At 33.4% G+C, this 20,555-nt stretch overlaps 1 protein-coding gene across 4 annotated transcripts; it reads right to left on the bottom strand.

Moving 5' to 3' along the window:
• Positions 1 to 1,607: 1,607 nt before the first annotated feature.
• Positions 1,608 to 20,037, bottom strand: LOC142630655 (uncharacterized). 4 transcript variants are annotated; one of them, XR_012843390.1, is made up of 28 exons: positions 19,787 to 20,037; positions 18,647 to 19,438; positions 18,424 to 18,532; positions 18,213 to 18,310; positions 17,253 to 17,408; positions 16,622 to 16,690; positions 16,216 to 16,338; positions 15,987 to 16,136; positions 15,748 to 15,879; positions 15,571 to 15,650; positions 15,263 to 15,357; positions 15,091 to 15,158; positions 14,288 to 14,389; positions 14,125 to 14,198; positions 13,302 to 13,409; positions 13,052 to 13,127; positions 7,191 to 7,327; positions 6,934 to 7,093; positions 6,646 to 6,825; positions 6,371 to 6,487; positions 6,053 to 6,208; positions 4,703 to 4,870; positions 4,382 to 4,494; positions 4,048 to 4,171; positions 3,504 to 3,599; positions 3,359 to 3,421; positions 3,141 to 3,272; positions 1,608 to 1,793 (listed from the first exon to the last, which is right to left on the bottom strand). XR_012843390.1 is itself a non-coding variant. In XM_075804683.1 (27 exons), the coding sequence occupies exons 1-27, from the start codon at positions 19,952 to 19,954 to the stop codon at positions 3,192 to 3,194; spliced, it is 3,795 nt and encodes a 1,264-aa protein (XP_075660798.1). In that variant the 5' UTR covers positions 19,955 to 20,037; the 3' UTR covers positions 3,064 to 3,191. The 4 variants fall into 4 exon arrangements, 3 of the variants coding, with proteins under 3 accessions (XP_075660798.1, XP_075660799.1, XP_075660800.1); XM_075804683.1 differs by lacking the exon at positions 1,608 to 1,793 and having other exon boundaries at positions 3,064 to 3,272; XM_075804684.1 differs by lacking the exon at positions 1,608 to 1,793 and having other exon boundaries at positions 3,064 to 3,272; positions 18,222 to 18,310.
• Between the last annotated feature and the right edge of the window lie 518 nt (positions 20,038 to 20,555).

Below are 20,555 nucleotides of genomic sequence, written 5' to 3'. Positions count from 1 at the left end.
AAGTACATATTTATGCATATATAGCTGCATGATCCCAACAATGATGCTAAATTAGAATAGTTAAAATTTATAAAGCCCTTAACTAAATCAATCTTTAATATTTGAAGCCCACCTGCAAGCTATATAAAATTATGAATAACTAGGAGGTGAAAGTTCAACAGTATCAAAGATTTGGTTTCTAACTCTCCAGATTCCATAAAAACCAAACAATGCTTAGAGCACTTGCATTAGTCGATGCAAAATAGAAAATATTTGCTTTGGCGGTTGTTCTTGGAAGTTGAATGTTGGCAACCTTTAGAGGACGTTTGGATAGCGCGTTTGTGCATCCATGTCCATGTCTGCCCCCCCCCCCCCCTCCCCCTTTTTTTTTTTTTCCAAGCGCATCTGTCACTATTCATTGGCCATGAACAGTGATTTTAGGCCAATGAACAGTACTTTTTACACATTAAAAAATTATTTTGCTACAGTGTTTTCAGTTTTCAGCAATAAGTTCTATCCAAATAGACCCTTAGTGTACCAAGAGTTTAGTATTTTGAAAATGACAGTATTAATTACGCACATTATTTTGCAAACACATCTGTACACACAGATGAGTTTGAACTGAAATCATGAGTTGAAGAGAGATTTCAACACAACTTCATGTTTAAAATTGTGCCTTCAACTCATGATTTCAGATCAAATTCACATGATTTCAGTTAAAATTCACACATGTTCAAATGTGTGCAAAATAATGTGTAACAAGTTTTACCCTTTTAGAAAACCTTATTAGTTTTTGTAAGATAAACAAAAGTAAATCGAAATAATTTTTTATTCTTTTTGAATAATGCTAGTGCCACATAATATGGTACAATTTATGCTACAACTTGTCATTTACATTCTTTTAACCAGCCACATTAGTAACAAAACATTCACCAAGGTCAGTTCCGCTTCACATCAGTCAGCCTCCATCATACATGAATGGAGGTAGGTAGTTGATTCTGATTCTTTTTCCGATTGGAGCACGATAAGGCAATCTTTTGAAGGAGAGAATATAACGGGTCCCACATATATTGGGAACCTAGAAGCCTAAAAGTAGCAAAAATTAATAATAAAAATTGGACTTTTATTAAAATTGCCTCGACTGCTTAAACAAAATGATTCAACTATATTGAGAATTCAACCTTCAGGGTTGCCCCAATTCTCTAAATAAATAATAATAATAAAATAAAAACCTTAAGCGTTGCCTTTAGCACCCTCAATCAACAAGACATTTCAATTATTTTGACCTCACAATTATAAGTTGTTATTGATTCTAATTTAAATTTATAATTGTAATTAATTTTTTGTACATAAGTAACAACCAATAACAATCAATCAATTAAGATTTATTGTGAAAATATTATAAATATAACATTTTTCTTCCAATTTACCAGCAATGGCTCAAACCCAAGCTAGAAAGAGATTAATCAACCCCATTGTCTAAACTAGAAAACAAGTTTATTTTCGTTGACTTATTTAGCCTTAAAATAAATAATAAATAATAAAACCAAAATTTTAAAAACAAAAAACCATGTAAATGAACTTAATAACTAGAAAGAAAAATTATTACACTCTTTTTAAATCATGTTTTGAAAACAAAATTTTAGTTTACATAACAAAGTGTGGGATAATCATTACACTACCCAAAAAATAAATTCACCAAGCTTATTTCATGCTTACAGGTTCCACAGGCCCCAACACCATAGTCCATATACAGGATTTTACTCTCCTTTTTATTTTGGTTGCGTGTGCCGTGTGATGCGAAGGCTTCCATCCTGGTGTATATTCCTCCATTAAGAACAAGTAAAAATCTTTGTAGATTAGCTACCTACAGTTTGGGCGATTTCTCTTCTTTTTTTTTTCTTTTTTCTTTTTTTTTTCTTTTTTTGAGAAGTAAAGAAAAATTTATGCTTTCAAATTTGACTCTTGGGCCTAAAGAATGTTGGTTTTAAGAATATGAGTTTTTGGCACAACAGGATATTAGTTTTAAGTTCAAGTGCTTGCCACAACAAGATTGAAACGACCCTTTTTGCCAAACCCTCAGAATGTATAGTTAATGTGTTCCACTTATTGAACAGGTAATACATAGAAAAAGTGAAAGAGAAGGGGACGGAAGCCAAGAAGTACTTACCAGATGCAGCCTAACAAATCATAATGATAACATCACCATCAGCATAAACCAAGGGAGACAAGGATAAGGCGAATGGCTCATTAAATTGATCACATCAATCAATATATCATATATATATATATATATATATATATATATATATATATATATATATATATATAAACAGAAATAAGATTATACCCAGTGGCGCATTTTATGCAAAGAGAGCTAAAATATTCTCAAATACCACAACAGAAATAAGAATAAATTAAATATTTACTTTTTGTTTCATTTACTTCAATGTTTTAAGACTTTTCTAATTAACAAATAAATATTCTTTCTATACTTTTATTCAATGTTTCAAAACTTTTCATCCCTCACATATACAAACAAAGCTTTTTACATTTTAATTCACCATTTTCACGTCTTACACTTCTACCCTTTTATATATACTTACCCATTGTCTTTCATGTCATCCCATGTCAAATACGCATAAACCAAAAATAATGTCATTTACCTTTAATCTTTTGATAACATCTACTTAGCTTTAACATTGTTGTCTCATCTAATCCTAACTCATATGAATTGGCCACAACCAAGGAAGAAGGGCTTGCATTTTTTATTGAATAAAAACAACAATTACGATTTTGATATTAAGGTCGGACGTTATGGGTTTGTGGGTTTTGTAAATGATGTAATTGATTGTAGGTGTTTGGGATATGTATTTTGTTTAAAATTAAGGAGAAAGTGAGACACATTTTATGTTAACTTTCATTCTATAATATTCTTCTAAAGTTCTTTTTTTTTTTTTTTTAATTTCTCATTACTTTAATTGAATAATTATAATAGATATGTTATGCAATTTATAATTGTTGCCTTTTATGATGAACTCATTTCTAATAAAGTTCTATAACAATTATGCTATAATAAATATAAAACATTCTCCAAAACCGTCTTACATAAAACATTATATATGCACAGATAACATACTAGTTTTATCTAAATACTTTACCCTCAGAAAAGAAAAGGAGAAGTTGAATCGGTTTCCTGTACAATACATGCATCAAACATTTTGGCAATGGTCCTCCACTCTAGAAGAGTCGGCAGATCCCCCAAAATACAATTTCTCCGCATCTAGAACGCCCTGAAAACACAAGAAATCCAATCAATGCCACAACATGATTATAACTAGCCTGAAGAGATCTGGATCCATGAGATTCAAGTCAAAACCTTAATGATCATAATGGCTGCATCCTTGTGTAAAACCTCATTGTATTCGTGACAAGCAAAACTCTGCAAAATACCAAAACTTTAAAAGTTAAATCTTAAATTGAGAAAGAGGGATAAAGTACAGACAAAAGAACTTGAGGCTGACTTGGACACAATTAGGGCAACCAGCATCTCCAAAGCAGTAGCAAGAGGTAAGAAGTTCCAGAGCAGCAGTTAACAACTCCGTGAAAAGGGGTTGAACCTATTACATGTTCAAATGTATTCATATCAACAAGTAAAACATTTCTTTTGCTGGCAATAAGCAGACAGTAAAATAAGAAACAACCAGTCCATTCTGTCTAAAGAAATTAAAGGATCATCCATTACCATTGCAGCAATAAGACAAAAGAGGGGAGGAGGAGGGAGTTAACCAGTATTCATTTCAAGATATACTTGAAATATCTTGAGCATATTGTGATGGAGATTTATCCAAAGGTCCTATATGCCAAAGCTGTTCTATCAGCCAGTTTCAATTTAACTTTAAAGTTTCCTTAAATCAGGAAACATATATCAATCAAAGGTTAAAGAATTTGGAAGGAATGAATATTCATCCTACTTAATTATAAGTTATTCAACAAACCTCGCATCCCTTTAGCATAAATGAAAAATGTCACAATTCATTATTGGATTTTCCAATTTCAGTCACTCACCTGCACTGATACACCAATCCCTCCTGGATGCTGATCGTATAATAGAATTCTTTCTGGATAATATCGACTATCGTGAGGGTTTGGACACTCTGGAGCCAAGTCAGATGTGTTGCATATTATATGTCTACACATCAAAGCATCATAATATAGTCAGATGCATACAGTGGCCTCAGAGGCAACAAATAAGGACATGCTTGAATTTGTAATATCAATGCTCCAGCCATTTGGCAAATTAATAAGCATAATTACAAAGAATGCAATAAGTTACACTAACTTCAACTGCAATGGAAAATTAAAAATAATAATAATAATAATTTGAACATACAAGACTTACAAAGGCACAACATTTAAAAGAGCATGTGAAGCAGCATGCAGGCCTCCACGAAAATCAAAGTTTTGCTTGTTGACTGCAGCTTTTATTAATTGTGGAACTGGAATCCAAACTGCCTGTTTAGATGTTGGGGCAAAATAATATTTATACTGAGTTCAGAAGAAAAAGAAACATACATACATATACATATTTATGCTGAGTTCTAAGTAAATATTTATGTCTATATAGCTGCATGATCCCAACAATGATGCCACATTAGTACATATTTAATATCGATCTCTTTTTTATTTTCATAATCCAGTATCAATATTTATAGAAGCCCACCTGGGAATTATATGAATAACTAGGAAGTGAAAGTTCAACAGTATCAAAGATTTGGTTGCTTCCTCTCCAGATTCTATAGAAACCAAACCAATTAGTTGTTACTTTGCAAGTATTTGCTTTGGCAGTTGTTCTTGGAAGTTGAATTTTGGCAACCTTCACTGGATAAGCCTAATAAAACAGCATGATATGCAGCTGTGAGTGTTTAGTATACCAACATTGTAGTATTTTGAAAACACAATATTGAGGGAGCAATACTAGCAAATGCTAAGCAGATATAAAGAAGTTTGTAACCACTTATCAAAAAAAATAAAAAAGTTTGTAACCAATTCATAAATACAAACACCAGGACATACACATTTTTTGCTAATTAAATCTCTTTGGCTATATCTTGTAAAAAATAGGTAATCCAAGAACCCTATGCAATCTCTCTTCTGTTCCCCCAACCCCACTAATGGGCAAAAGAAAGGGATAAAGACAAGAATACACAGGTGTCGGTCATGCATATCAAGCTGTGACCTAGGAATAATAATATAACCAACCATTATTTTAGAATACAGCACATGAAACACAAATCAAGATTTGCCTGACATGCTATCATGTCCAATACGTTTACAGAATATCTGTGCTCTAGGGTAGGGTTGCAACAGTTATGCAAAATAAGATCACAACAAAAAAGATTTGGAAAAAACTCATTTCTTGCATCCCTACAGTTTTCTTGCATGCCTATGCCAATGAACACCATTTATGGAGATTGGACCTCAGTACCTTACTCCAAGTAGAAGCTGCTCCAACCAGGAGAATTATGCTTGACATATTGGCTGTTCTCTAGGTATTCAAACCAATTGCATCATAAAGATTGCTCAGGAAGCATAGTTTCATCTCACTTAGACCTTAATGGGAATGCAGTTAATATGACTAGTGTGGATTCAATTTAAAATCTCAGGAGTGGATCTAATCTAATGAAAATGGGACGTCAGGTAAACCTTCTATTATCTCATCAGGCAGGATACAATTCTTAGGGCCATTCACCTTTGGCACTATTAGTCTCAATCTTGTCAGATCAATTATGGCAGATGCCTTATTATTTTTTTTATTTTTTTTTTTTTTTGAGAATCAATGCCTTTTTAAAATTAGTATGCCTCAAGTTTCCCCATTATATAAATAGTTCTGTCATTCAGAGCATTACAACATTAGCAACATAAATGAAGCACAAACACATGAATCCTATCTACAGTATCCCAGAGAACTCAATTCAACAAGATACAAATGCATCTTGCATGTCCAGGAACTTGATTAAGTTATAAGAAGCCATATATAGAACATGAGATCAAACAGTTGAGCCCGACATACAATATTACCACCGTTGACATGAACATCTGTGTAATCTCTAGTTCTTGTGTAATACTTCAAATCAGCTTCTTCACACAGAGCAGTTTTACTTGACAAATCTAATTTTTTAACCAGATAGGTCTTCCCTTGGCGCATATAAACAGCACCTTCATATACCTGAATTAAATAAAAGATGACAAAATATAGAGCAATCAGCACTAATAAGAAAAATAGTTTCATTTAAAAATCAAAATTTTTATTTAATTTGGAGATAATTATAATACAAAAGTCAGATTAACATGCAAAGCACTTAATATATTTATAACAAGGAGCGCCAACCTGAAAGAAAGCCTTGCTTTCCTCGATCTCTTCAAGGAGTTCGTCGCTACGCTGGTCTATTACTTCATATCTCTCATTTTCTATTGCCCGGATACTAACTGAATGTGAGGGAAATTTCTACAAACATCATGCATGGCAAATTAGAAATTTGAAAAGTTAAACCCTTATGGTTCCTATTGAATTTGCTGATACAAAAGCATAAAATGGAGTAATCATGCAAGTTATTCACAAATTGGTACAGAGAGTAAACATAAACCATGTTACAGATATCATACCTCATGCCCAATATAGTTCCAAATTTTAGTAGAAGAATCACAAGATTGATCACAACTCAAGTATCCTGTGGTTTTCAGAGAATTTATGGCACTGCTTAAACCAGAGCCAAAATATTTCTCATCATAAAGCAAACATAATGAGTGTTCATGAGCAGCGCAGACCAGATGCTGTTCAAGAACCTTCAATGAATAAGGCAACAAAAAACAAAACATTAAGTTTTGCCAATTTTTCAGACCTGAAAGGATTGATAAATAAGTAAAATATAATAAAGACAGAAAACTTAAAACCTGCTGATTTTGAGAATCAATATGACAGCACTCAATTGGGCTCCCAAAGAGTTTCTTAGGATGATTCATAAAATATTGATCAAGAGGCCCTCCAAATGCAACATAAACAGCAAGAGATGGTTTTTCTCTCCTCCCAGCCCTGCCAGCTTGTTGCCACAAGCTAAAGATATGCATGTAAAAGTGGGGAAATTTCACTGATCAAATCCACTCAAGCAAATAGTTAAATCACTGGAAACAAAGATAACTTGGAATCCTACCTAGCAATACTACCAGGAAAGCCTAAATGCAGAGTCACATCAATATGCCCAACATCAATGCCCAACTCAAGGGCATTCGTTGCAGCAATACCACAAAGCTTCCCATCAAAAAAATCTCTCTCTATTCTCCTCCGATCCTGTTTCATCACTTAGCCAATGTCAAGCTCAACAAACCATATGTTGGTCAAATTCACATATGCTATGCTCAGCAAGTTAATTTTTTTAAGTAATAATAGGTTTCATTAAGAAAGTGAAAAAAATAAAATAAAAGGGCACAACCCCTATACACAGGATTTATACAAGGGTAAAACAACAAAGAAAAATAATAATAATAATAATAATAAAAAATTGAAAATAGAAATCTAAAATAGAAATGACCTGAAAATTCCAAAATATTTGTTGAAGAAAGTGGAATCACAGCCTTCCACCTTAATTGCACTCCCCACCTCCTTCCTCATTAATGGTCTCTCAAATCCTTCCCTCTCATCAGGAATAAAAGAGAGAGACAAGGCACCAATCTTCATTTTTCTTGTAAATATTTTCACAGATCTTATCAGGAATAAAAGAGAAAGACAAGGCACCAATCTTCATTTTTCTTGTAAATATTTTCACAGAAGCAAACTACCACATCTTTTACCTCATTCTCCAAAGAAAATAAATTCTCTTCCACCTCTAGATAACCAAAAAAAAAATTGGATCTACTTGAAAAAGTTAACAGACAATGAAAGAACCTAGTGTTTTTATCATCCCCTTCCTTTAACCTAAGTGTGCTCGACTTCTGCATCCAACACACGTGATACTTACTACTAACCTTTCTATTCTAAATTGAGCTCCTCCTTTGAAGCCTCTTTCTTTTGTGACAAACCAAATAGCCTCTCTTTAACATCATGTTTTTGTATTTCAACCAGCAATCTCTTTTCTTCTTCTTTTTTTTCCTGATAGGTAGATAGTGGGGAGGGGGGCATGTGGGGTTCAAACCACAAACATATGGCACCACAATGGATGTCATTACCGTGGATCACTTGAACCCCAACTAGCATGCTCCATTTCTTCACACCATCTCCAAATACTCTTTATTACATATTTTAAGATAGTCTTTCAAACTCTTTAATTTTTTTGGTTAGATTAACACTGGTTTTCTTAAATTTTACTTAAAAAAAAAAAAAAACTGGGTTTCCCCTCAAAAGACTAACTATTCCACCAGTTTTGAGCAACATCAACAAAGCATCAGCTTTAAATCACATATTTTCAAACCGAAAAGGACTCTTATGTTTCTTTAGATTCTCACAACCCAACAAAACATGAAAATGATCCGATCTAGGCTGAGGAAGTAGATGCTGTATTGCATAAGGAAAGAATTTCCCCCACTCCACCGGAGCTAGAAATGACCCATCCAAGGATTTTAATTCAGCAATAAACTCCAACATATATGTTTTGTTGAAATATTTCAAAATTAGTGGAATGGTTCAAAACCAGGATCTGACTTCATGCAGCAAGTTTACAACACACACACACACACACACACACACACACATACATATATGGTTTCAGATGCATCTACAACAAAAGGGCTGAGCCAGGATCTCATTAGCTTGGCCCAACCAAAAGAACTGGAAGGAGGATATCCAGGCATCAGAGAACCAAGCTCACTCTCACCACTTATTTATCGACGTGAGTAGGATAGTAGGCTGGCTTTCTGTCGATAAAAAACACTTCTGACGATCCTTGACCAGGCGGGATAAGCAGAAGTTTTTATGGTAGATCAACTAGCAGTTTCAGCTACTGCTCATACTGATACTTACTAAAAAAAAAAATTTTGATAATTTTGATTAGAGAGATGTTGACTCTTACTTTGATTAGGCAACACATTTTAGTTATTCTCCTACAACTTTCTAGCTATTACGTTCTAAGTTCTAACTCATGCATGTGATTCCTGCCACCATAGAAAGTTCTAACTCATGCATGTGATGCCTGCCTGTGGGGGGTGGGGGGGGGGGTGGGGGGGGGGGGTGCGTGTACATATACCTATAAGCAAGGTTGTCAAAATCGGGATCCTACGTGAGATTGTTGAAGGTAGGTGGGATCGTGAATCGTAGGATCGGATCGTAAATCGTAAGATCTTACATATTTTCAGATTTAAAGCAAAAAACACATGGACAATGACTTTGTATGTTGAATAATCACATAAATTATAAATTCACCCACAAAAAAACTAAGATTTGCATCATATGATGTTTATGCTAACGAAATAAATATATTTAAGTTTTGACACAATGTATTTAAAATGTTCAATAAATGTTTAAAAAGCAACCAAATACCAAAATATTTATCAAAAAATATGGAAAAGATTTTCCAAGTTCTAAGTTCTAAGTTCCAAGTTTGAAATCCAAAATAAGTTAGCAAATGGAAACTAGCTAACTACAATATGAAATCCAAAAGTAAAATGAATATTAAGGTGAAGTGAACATTTAATTATTCTCATTCCAAGGTTCTTATAACTACCATCCTAAATTCCTAATCATCATCACCCATTTCATCATCTATGTAGACATTATATATTTGTATACTAGAACTACAAAAGACATCAAAATACAATGTCACACTCAACTATTCAAGTTATACCACTCAATAACAATTAAAAAGCATACTCAAAAAAATCAATCAATCAATATACAAATACAAGCATAGCTGATAAAATTTTATATATATATTAGTAATATTAGGAGATGAATAACAAATGTAGAATCAGTTTCCTAGTAAATATATCTAAAACCCATCTCTCATGACATGAACATTATTACTTTTGATGATTCAGGATAATAGTTCACACCTCACAGGGTCTTCTATAAAACTCTAGTGTTTGGTTGTAGAAGGGGAGCCACATATATTCATGTTAGAGTTTGCAACCGCTAGAGAAATTGCTTGAAAGATTAAACTCAAAATTGTTGATCGCTATTTCTAAACAGTATGGAACTTTCCAAAGAACATATATAAAGACTCATTATTATAGAAGTCTAAATGTTTTATCACTAATTAGCAGCTATAAAATGATCAAACAAACTTAATAAAAAAAATTAGATAAAAAAAAAACCAAAAATTTATGTTGTTGGTAGGATCTTATACGATCCTACGATCCTATACGATCCTACACGATCCTACATACGATCCTAGTATTTTTACGATCCTAGTGCGATCTTAAACGTTTTGATGAGGTGGGATCGTAAAATCGTGCGATTCTACGATTTGGATCGCAATTTTGACAACCATGCCTATAAGTACATAATATAACACACTAAAATAAAAAATCACTATAATATATAAATTAGAAATAACTAAATTAATAAATATAAAAACTAGTAATAAATTCTATTTAGTACCTTTACATCTCCAAAATCGTACTTGTTCAACATCTTCAAGTTTACTTGATAAAATTTGTTCTTCAAATTTCCACTAGATTGCCCATTAAGTATCTCCTCATAAGCAAAAGTGAAGACTTACCGAACTCTACTAATCCGCACTTTTATGCCACATTTGAACTTCGGGCATCAAAATTGTTATCCATACAAAGACTTGTCTTACACATTGAGCATCATCATCAACAAACAACAAAACCTTAGTCTCAAAACTATAAGGTTGGCCATGGATCCTCACAAATTAGTCAAGGTCATTCACATGTATTATTTTCTATCATTCTATGCTATCCAAAATCTACTTTCTGTCACTTAATTAACATGTCCTTTTTAATTACTTCTACTAGTGTTATCTTAAGTGTTCCTCTATGATGCAGCGTAGGCGTGTAGAAGCAAAACTTGTAACACACAATTACTACAACTCTTCCACGAAACCTAAGTTTCACAAGAACACTAGGCTAGTAGGCAAAATAATAGAGAAAACCTCTCTAACAAGCTTTTATTAATCAACACATAACCATCATCAACCTCTTTATAAAGAGTATTTATAGGAATAGAATTTCTCCTGCTCTTTTTAGGAAAAGAAATAATAAACCTACTTCTATCTTGAGAAATGAAAAGCAATTTAACTAGGAAAAGAAAAACAATTAAAATCCTAATTCAACTAGGAAAAGTATTTTATTTGAACTTATAAAAGCAAATAAATCCTAATTTCACTAGGAATGATAAAACAGCATAAAATATTAAAATATTTTCTTCTCCCTTAACCAATCTGCATCATTCTCTTGGAGTTGGGGAAAACTCGTCCTCGAGTTTTGTAGCAATCTTCCACAATCAATTGGAACCCTGAATAATCCTCTCCATCCTATTCTTCTGTGCAAGACAAGACGCATCAATATGCTACTTATCAATCTTTTCTCACTCATAATAAATCTTGATGTACGGATTTTTATTCTTGACCTCTTTTGCCGCGATGGGATATGTGAAGCAAGTACTAAAAAAGAATCCATGCACACATCCATAAACTTCATATTGCCTCCTCCACAAAAATTACTTAAAATCACTCGTTCACACCTCTTGTTGACCTCTATCAATTCTTGTTCAATAAAATCCTCCCAAAAAGGATCAATAACGTTTTCCATTAACTTTCTTTATTAAAAAAAATTGAGAAAAGCTCATCAACCCCAAGAAATCATGGTGTTTAATGTGTTTAAGTTCAAGCTTTAGTAGATTGAAACTTTGTTCATCAATCGAGAACCCATCTACTACTGAACAAACCGATTGTACTAACCTATGATTGTAATCAGTAAAATCAATAACCTTTTGTTTTTTAATGTTGAAAGTCTCATCAACGGTGTGAGTTATGGGCTCACCTACTATGTATATGACTTTATTTTCATCAAGCTCAATCTTGTCTCCTTGACTATAATCTTCAAGATAGTCATCATAAATTGGTGGAGAATCCCAATTTACTACACATACTCTTTCAATGTATTCATACTCTTTTTTGATATCGTAGTCCTCCTCCTCAACATCAAAATACTCCTCCTCCTCCACATAACGTGAATTTGGATGGCAGTTTTGAAGTCAATTTTCAACGGCTAAGGCGGTGAGCTGCTTTGAAAGCGCATCAAACCACTCCTTTGTTCATTGAAAGAATGCCTCTAATTGTGCATCGCGTGCAACCTCATCGGGTTCATACACGTCATCTATGGCAACAGGTTTTCCCCCACGTACTCCTCTATGCCATAGTAGGAACCTAGCCTGGCTTTGATACCAACTGATGCAGCGTAGGCATGTAGAAACAGAATTTGTAACAAACAATTACTACAACTCTTCCACGAAACCTAAGTTCCACAATAACACTAGGCTAGTAGGCAAAATAATAGAGAAAACCTCTTTAACAAGCTTTTATTAATCAACACATAACCATCAGAAACCTCTTTATAAAGAGTATTTATAGGAATAGAATTTCTCCTACTCTTTTTAGGAAAAGAAATAATAAACCTACTTCAACTTATGAAAGGAAAAACAATTTAACTAGGAAAATAAAAAACAATTAAAATCCTAATTCAATTAGGAAAAGAATTTTATTTGAACTTATAAAAGCAAATAAATCCTAATTCCACTAGGAATGATAAAACAACATAAAATATTTTCTTCTCCCTTGACCGATCTGCATCACTCTATCTATTTTCATTCCCTCAACATTAATATATTAAAATTCCTCAATGATGCATTTATTGCTCTACCTTGGATATAAACAAACCATCTCAAGAAATTCTCCCTCATCTTTTCATCAATGGGAGACACCTGTATATTTAATGGACTTTCTTCAATTCATATCTATATCTCCTTGTATTTCAACTTATATGAAAGTAATTTAATTATGTACCATGATGTAGAGGGGCCAATGTCAGATAACAAAAAGCATCAAAGAACAGTACTGACCTCAGCAACGTAGCCGGCACGATAAACGCATATGGAATCAACCAAATGGGGTCCTGTATCCTGAAGAATCTCACGCCTGTCACAATTTCATCAATTTAACAGTATCATTTTCTTACTCCAAAAAACTAAATAGACATTAAACTCTAATCTCAAAATCTACACCAGACAAAGCAACGAAAACATGTCCCAAAAATGCCATAAATAATGTCATAGCATTGATGTACTGAAACATGATAATGATGTGACATACGTATAGCTTAGAACAACTTCACAAAGTTTACGCGATTTACAAAAAGCAATGCAACGAAGTCCATGCTGAACCATTTCCGCAAAGAGGCACGAAATGTTAAAGAGTGGACTGCAAAAGTAAATCAACATTAGGCACTGAAATATTGATTCCACACAAATGTTCATTATAGGGTACAGATAAATGTACCGTATTTACAAATTTTGCAATCTTGGCTAAAATACTTTAACAATGTATAAATTAAGATAGAAACAATTATGAAGAGTCCTCAAGAAGAACATTACAACAACAACAAAAACAAAGTCTTAGTCCCAAAATTTTGGGATCGGATATGTTTTCCTCAACAAATTAGTTAGAGGCAGCCACATGTATTCTTTTCTTCCATTCTATTTTATCTAAAGTCATACTCTTTTACTTCCTTAATAAACATCATTTTTTACTACTACTAATGTTTTTTTTCCCTCTCGTTCCCTCAACTTGGGTCAACTCACCCTTTCTTACCAGTACATAAGAAGAACATTACTTATTAAAATCAATAAAAACAAAAGAGTCCTCAAGAAGAACGTTAGTCCATAAAAAGAAGGAAAATATTCAAATTTTTGGCTTTTATATTCTCACATGAGGCATGTGATTCTGTGATGTGAAGTTCTCATTGTTAATGATAAGCAAGTAAGATAGGCAGCATAAAAAGCTCAAAGTGAAGCCTCTAACAGATAAGGGAAATAAATAATAAATTTTTTTTTTTAAAGACGAATAAGAAGCAAAATTTCACATATGCTACGCCATGCAGTGAAAACCTAGAAAAATGCCCTTGGGTGACTGTTACCTGGAATGTCTGAGATTAGAATTTACATTTGTAGATCCACTAGTATCCAGACTACTCTGTGTTTCCTTCAAAATCTGTACTTAAGTAGCACTAGAAAGTAAATAGATATGTCTTGACCACATAGTTATTCTAAGTAGAGCATGTACTGTAGCAAATCACATACATTTTTTGGGGACACAACTGGATTCCAAAGGATGAAAAGCTTTCTAGCAGAGGGACTTCCATCACTCTGAATTAGCTCCAAGGTTGGTAGATTTGCAAGCTCCTGAATTATCAGAATATCATTTGTCAAATCCATAATTTCATTTTATGTCCAGGATAATTTTTCAAAATACCCAAAAATTATTTATGAAACCCAAAACTCAGAAAAAAATAAATCATAACTTTTCATATCAGAAATATACCATCCTCACATAGGTAAACTTCAATCTCTCAAAGTTTCAAAGAGAAACATTTTAGGGACTCCCAAAGTCCACAACATACGCTGAGGAAAGAAAAGTTCAAACAAAAAATTTGTATAGCAACTGAAGTGAGTACACCTAAACAGAAAAATCCATCAAGAAGCTAGCTAGCTATGCACAAGTGCATAATGCTGATAAGCTATTCATATCCAGTATTCAGGCCAACTCAGCAAGTCAAAGAAACAACCCCTCCCCCCTTACTATTGGTTGTTTCTCTCAATAAAAATTGGGTTGATATGTGCATGTCTACAACATATAAATTGCAAATCTAGGGCAAGACATGCCACTGCAAAATCCAAGCTAGTGTATATTTCTAAAAATATTACAGATGTGGTGACTAACATAATTCCTATCAGCCTAAGATTCTTGTGGGGGCAGGTGGGGGAACAAACCTAGAAAAGGTACATAATGGCGGTTTTTGAAAATAAATAACACCAGGAAAATCTAAATTTTCCTAACATAAAAAAAAATGCAAAGTATGTATTTACATTCAAGAAATCTTTACCATACAATGCTCAAGCGGATTTGCAGAAGTTGCAGTACAAAATACAAACGAAGGATCACTTCCATATACTGCACAAGGAAGCAAACCGCTGACTGATATCTCCATAGCAACAGAAAATTTTAAAATGCAAAGGACATTCTTAACCATTTGTAGACTGTACTGAAAACATTACCATGCGAACAGAGTCGACGAAGTCTCCTTATTATAAGAGCAGTGTGACATCCAAATGCACCCTTATAAGCATGGGCTTCATCAATGATCACAAACCTAATTAATAGGAATATAAAATGAATCTCCATGATAACAAAGAATGTGCTTACCAGGGGGAATAAAAAAGGCAAGAAGTACATGAAAAAAAATGCACAAATTCTCAAAATAACCACTTGACGCATCTTAAATAAATACATAGGTTAAAAAGGAGGAAGAGAAAAGATTAGTCACTTGGTGATAGAAAGAGAGGTTATAGCCCACATACAATACCTAAGATTTGATAAAATCCGCCTAAATCTTTCATGGTGTGGCAAGATTGATATGTGTAACATGTCTGGATTTGTGATCAACTGCATGCAAGCAGACAAGAGTCCTAGAAATTTAGGTGAGTCCCAGCCAGCCTAAGAAAACTGCCCTGTATGAGCCAACCAGAACTTACTAAATTACCAGTCTAGCATTATCACGCAGCCATGTCCTCTCCTTCTGAGAAGTGTCACCATCATATATACCAATATTTAAGCTAGCATCAATTCCTTTTGTCATATCTAACAAAGCTCTAAGTTGATCTTGAGCTAAGGCCTGCACACATGAAAGATTTTCTTCATATAATTACTACCAAATATCAAAAACCATGATGAGTTCTTCCAAAGCATGTAGAAGTTAGACATTTACATATTGCAACAAACCTTTGTTGGAAATAAATACAGAGCACATGATAACAAATTCTGCGACAAGACTTCAAGAACTGGCAGATTATAGCAAAGAGATTTCCCACTGGATGTCATTGTTGCCACAACAACATTCTTCCCAGCAAGGGAGGCTTGAATAGACTCTGCCTATGGATATAAAAAAAAATGGAAAAACATTAAGAAAATATTGCTATCAGAAGGAGTGAAGTATAGGAAACATCAGTACCTGGTGACTATACAATTTAGCAATTCCCATAGATTTAAGTGCAGATCTCAAGTTTTCTGAGAGTTGATTTGGGATTTCCATGTAAGTGGCTTTCCTGGCACCAATATCTTCAACATGCACCATCTGCATTTAGACAAGATTTTAGTGTAGCCCTATGCAGAGCCCTTCTACTAAGAAGAGTTAGAACTGCCTGCAAAACAGAGCCTGCCTCACAAACACATTTTTGAAAGATGAAAATAAGAAAAAATAATAAATTATACATTTTAAATTATTTATTAAAAAAACTCTGTTTATATATGTTTACATGTTAGGATGCCAGGCCCTAAGAAGTCTGGGTGAAGTCCATGTTAACATACTCTTCTCTCTAACCCAAAATAAATTAATATAAAATAATTATATATAAAACCTGTCCTGTAGATCCAATTCCCTTCCTAAGATGTTCAACCATTTCCACTGGTAGCAATGAACTTGTGTCCTGCTAAGCAAAGAAGCTGTTACAATCGGGGCAGATATCTTAAGTTGAACATACTAATTCCTCAACTTCAAAATGCTTTTTTTCTATTTTGGGATAAACGACTTCAAAATAAAAATATTGCAGTACAAAGTTCTAAATTGAAAGAAAATCTTAGAACTGATTCTCAACTTTATTGTATGTGGAGCCACAGAACTTTCTGTACTAATTATAGCCCCCTTTTCTTCTCATTATGAAAAAAAAACTATTTACTCACAATAACACTGAAAAATAAATCAGTTATTATCACAAAGCAATTTTAAATTGATTGAGACAAAAATTTTGGATCAATAGCATGCCATAATAATATAAACACAAGTCAATGAAGTATTACAGCACAAAAAACCAGTCAAGTTTTAAATGTAAAACCCAATCAAATAGAATCAATTTCACCATTTATTTTCCTCTGTCCTTTATCCTTTCCTGTGGGGTCTGTAATTGTATATTATATCTACAAAAAAAAAATATATATATATATATATATATATATATATATATATATATATATATAAGAATGAAGACCTACATGACATTTTATATGGCCTGAATCAGAACTTGAAGCCGCCCCGCTTCTCCTTGCCCGTTTTGCTTCATTTCCACTCACAGCAGTACTACAGTCCTTCACTGATAAGATTAAGTCCTCCAAGGAAAAAGCCTTGGCCATCTCAGTTTTCTTTTTACACTGCATAAAAAATCTCAGATTATTCAAAAGGCCAAAGTTGTGGCTGTGAAGCACAACAATAATTGCTTAACCATATAAGTGTATTTTACTAATGACTACCATAATCTTAGTGGCAGTGTTAAGAGTAACCCATTTACTAAGCACTAACAGTGGCAAAAATGTTATACTGCCTTATAGAACATATTTTCATAGAGACATGTTCATTCATGAAGAAAGATTTACAGTTTAGGTCGTAAGAAACTACTTGGGAATATTAAATATGCATTGAAGATATGGATCTGTTTATGTGTCATAACCCTGAACAACCAAAAGAACTTCTATGCCAAAAAAAACAGAAGATAGGATGAGAATGAAAATGACACGGACATGCTTTTGTTCCAGAATTCTAGTCCAAATCCATGATATAACATCTACAGGATCTCATGGTAAAAACACCATAAAAATATTACTGATTAATTATCAGTATGCGACAAACTGCACTCTGACTTTATCAATGACAATTGAATGCAGTCAGAAAACATGTCAGAAACAGGACTCTAAATCAAACTGAGAATACAATAGACAAAGGTTAGATTCAAAAAAGCAAAGAAATCTGGAAATAGGGACAAAATTCGTACCAAATTCATACAAGTTGACAATTAAAAAGAAGTGGGAGCCTAGAAAACATGAGTAAAAATCTACACAGGATGTCTGCCTCTTTGTATAGTTGAAGTCCAATTCATATATACACATCAAATCAAGATTGCTACAGTAATGGAACGGTAACCATATGAAATATCTGAAGTGTTACAAGTTAAAATATACCAGTAAAACCTGAACAGCCTCTGACAAATTAGTTTTGAAAGAACTTTCACGTTTCTTCAATGCACTGACAATCTTTGGTACATATAACCGTTTGCGAGCTATTGAACAGAAATTTGAGGCCAAGGCAAAAAAAAATTATTCAGTTCAAAGCCAATAAATTTATAAAAAACTTCCAAATGGAAGAAACAAATATGCATATCTTCAAGATTACCAGTTTTAGGTTTATCAACTTGATCTTTCCTTTCTGTTGAACAATTAATGATAACAAGTGTATCACCAAAACTTGATTTCTCCATCTCATTATCTGAAAAACGCACTCCCTGAGAAACAACATTCATGCTTAAAGCAAGAAAATTAAAAAAAATAAAATATAAAATAATCTTGGAATTCAATGACATCTGATTCTAAGTCCTTCCAGAAATTCGATGTAATACCTTAGGACTAAGAACAGAAAGATGCTCCATGTCCTTCATACCAAGTTTAATTCCAGATTTTGCTAGCTGATTTAGCGCTTCTTCCAAATAAGCAGTGGTTATACTCTTCTGCTGAAAATGAAGAAATGCGGAAAATATGTTCAAGAAAGCAAATGCCTTCATGATTATCTTCAACCATGCTGGACATAAGCATGAACTACTATTGTTAGCTCCCACTCCCATGTCACCAGCCCAAAATTTTGCTTTTCTTGACAACAAGCAGAATCCAAAACGTGGGTCCGATAAACAATTCACCGACTCCAAAACCTTAACAAATACATCACAGTTATGCTCATCAAGAACACCCTCGCTAGAAAACTGCAACGAACTCAATATTAAGTCATAGGGGAGCCCTATCCCTTTATCAAAATCAAAACCCCTTCTGCGTTTTTCCCCAAAAGAACGAAAATTTGAAATTTCTTCCATTGTATCTTTCCTATCTCCAGTACTAAAACTCGCTGCCATTGTTTCTGTCCTATCTCCAAGACTAAAACTGCCCACCTTATCATGAGTAGCAGTTTCATCATTCGATGTTTCGCGTAAATATGACAAATCTTGCATCATATCGGACCACGCCAAATCAGCAAACTTCGAGATTGAGTCATTATTAAGACCATTGTTCAGAGAAGTTTTAGATTGTTCGGATTTCCGGGTCTGACTTGGTTCCTTCCTAGTAAACGGAACAAGTACTAGAAAATCACCAGGCTCAATGCAGTGAGTGCTTATCAAACTCTGCAATCTCAATTTAACACCCTGGCACAAGAATCACATTCAATGCCATAATAAGAAATTTGCAATTACAACCATATATATAAAACTAACACACACATATAGTGACTGTGACTAAGTTTAAAGCAAAACATTACGAGTAAAATCAGTTGGTTCAATAAAAGGGTATAGCAGATTGATGGGTTATCGAAAAAACAACGAGTTGTACTTAAAGTAAAACATTAGACACCAAAAAACACTAAAATTTTCTGTCTCTAGTTTATTGGGTTTTCTGGGCAACCAAGAATCATGGTGAAAAAAAAAAAGTTGAAACTTTGAACACAAATAGAAAGAGAGAGAGAGAGAGAGAGAGAGAGAGAGAGAGAGAATTGCCTTGAAGAAAAGATGGAAATTGGGGGAGTTAGAGGCAGGAAGGAAAGATTGGTTGAGGAGGAGCTTCTTGAGGTCTTCAATGGTACTATGACTCGAAATCGAAACGGTGGTTGATTCGCCGGTTATTGTACGGACTTGGATTTCTCTGTCACTCTCTGCCTCCTTCATATTTTCAGGGTTTTCTCACTGTTTTTAAGTGTGTCATTGGAATTGGGAATTTGAAGAAATAGCTTTTTCATTTTCGAATGTATTTAGATTTATAGAATTTAACATTGCCTAGGTTTGGCGGGGATTTGGTTTGGTTTCTCTTTCTCAGTCGACAGGCCACAGTCACGTGCGCTCTTTTGCACTAAACACCTTGCATTTTTGTCATTTTCTATAGCAAATGCTAAAGGTTAATAATTTGCTTTTATTATAATTTGAGATTATTATATTTTTTAATTTCAAAATATTTAGAGTATGATAAAAGTTATTTTACAATAACACTCATCACACTCAAATATATTTTTATGATTGAAAAATAAAGTAATCTCGAATTATAATGGATATAAATCATTATTATTTACCTAAAACAATAACATTCGCAATTAACCTATTATGTTTAGATGCTTTTATATTGTTTTGTTAATTATTTATTTAATTTGTGCTAATAAAGTTTGCAAGGTTATATGTAATGGATGCATGAGTAAAGAGGAAAATTATCTTATAAAAGATTCTCATAAACCCTCTCACCTACAATATGTGAGGTTTCCTATTCTGCTCTTACTTC

This window comes from Castanea sativa, chromosome 4 (assembly GCF_040712315.1).
Source record: "Castanea sativa cultivar Marrone di Chiusa Pesio chromosome 4, ASM4071231v1".
NCBI classification, from domain to species: Eukaryota; Viridiplantae; Streptophyta; class Magnoliopsida; order Fagales; family Fagaceae; genus Castanea; species Castanea sativa.
This window is presented reverse-complemented; position numbering and strand designations above follow the sequence as displayed.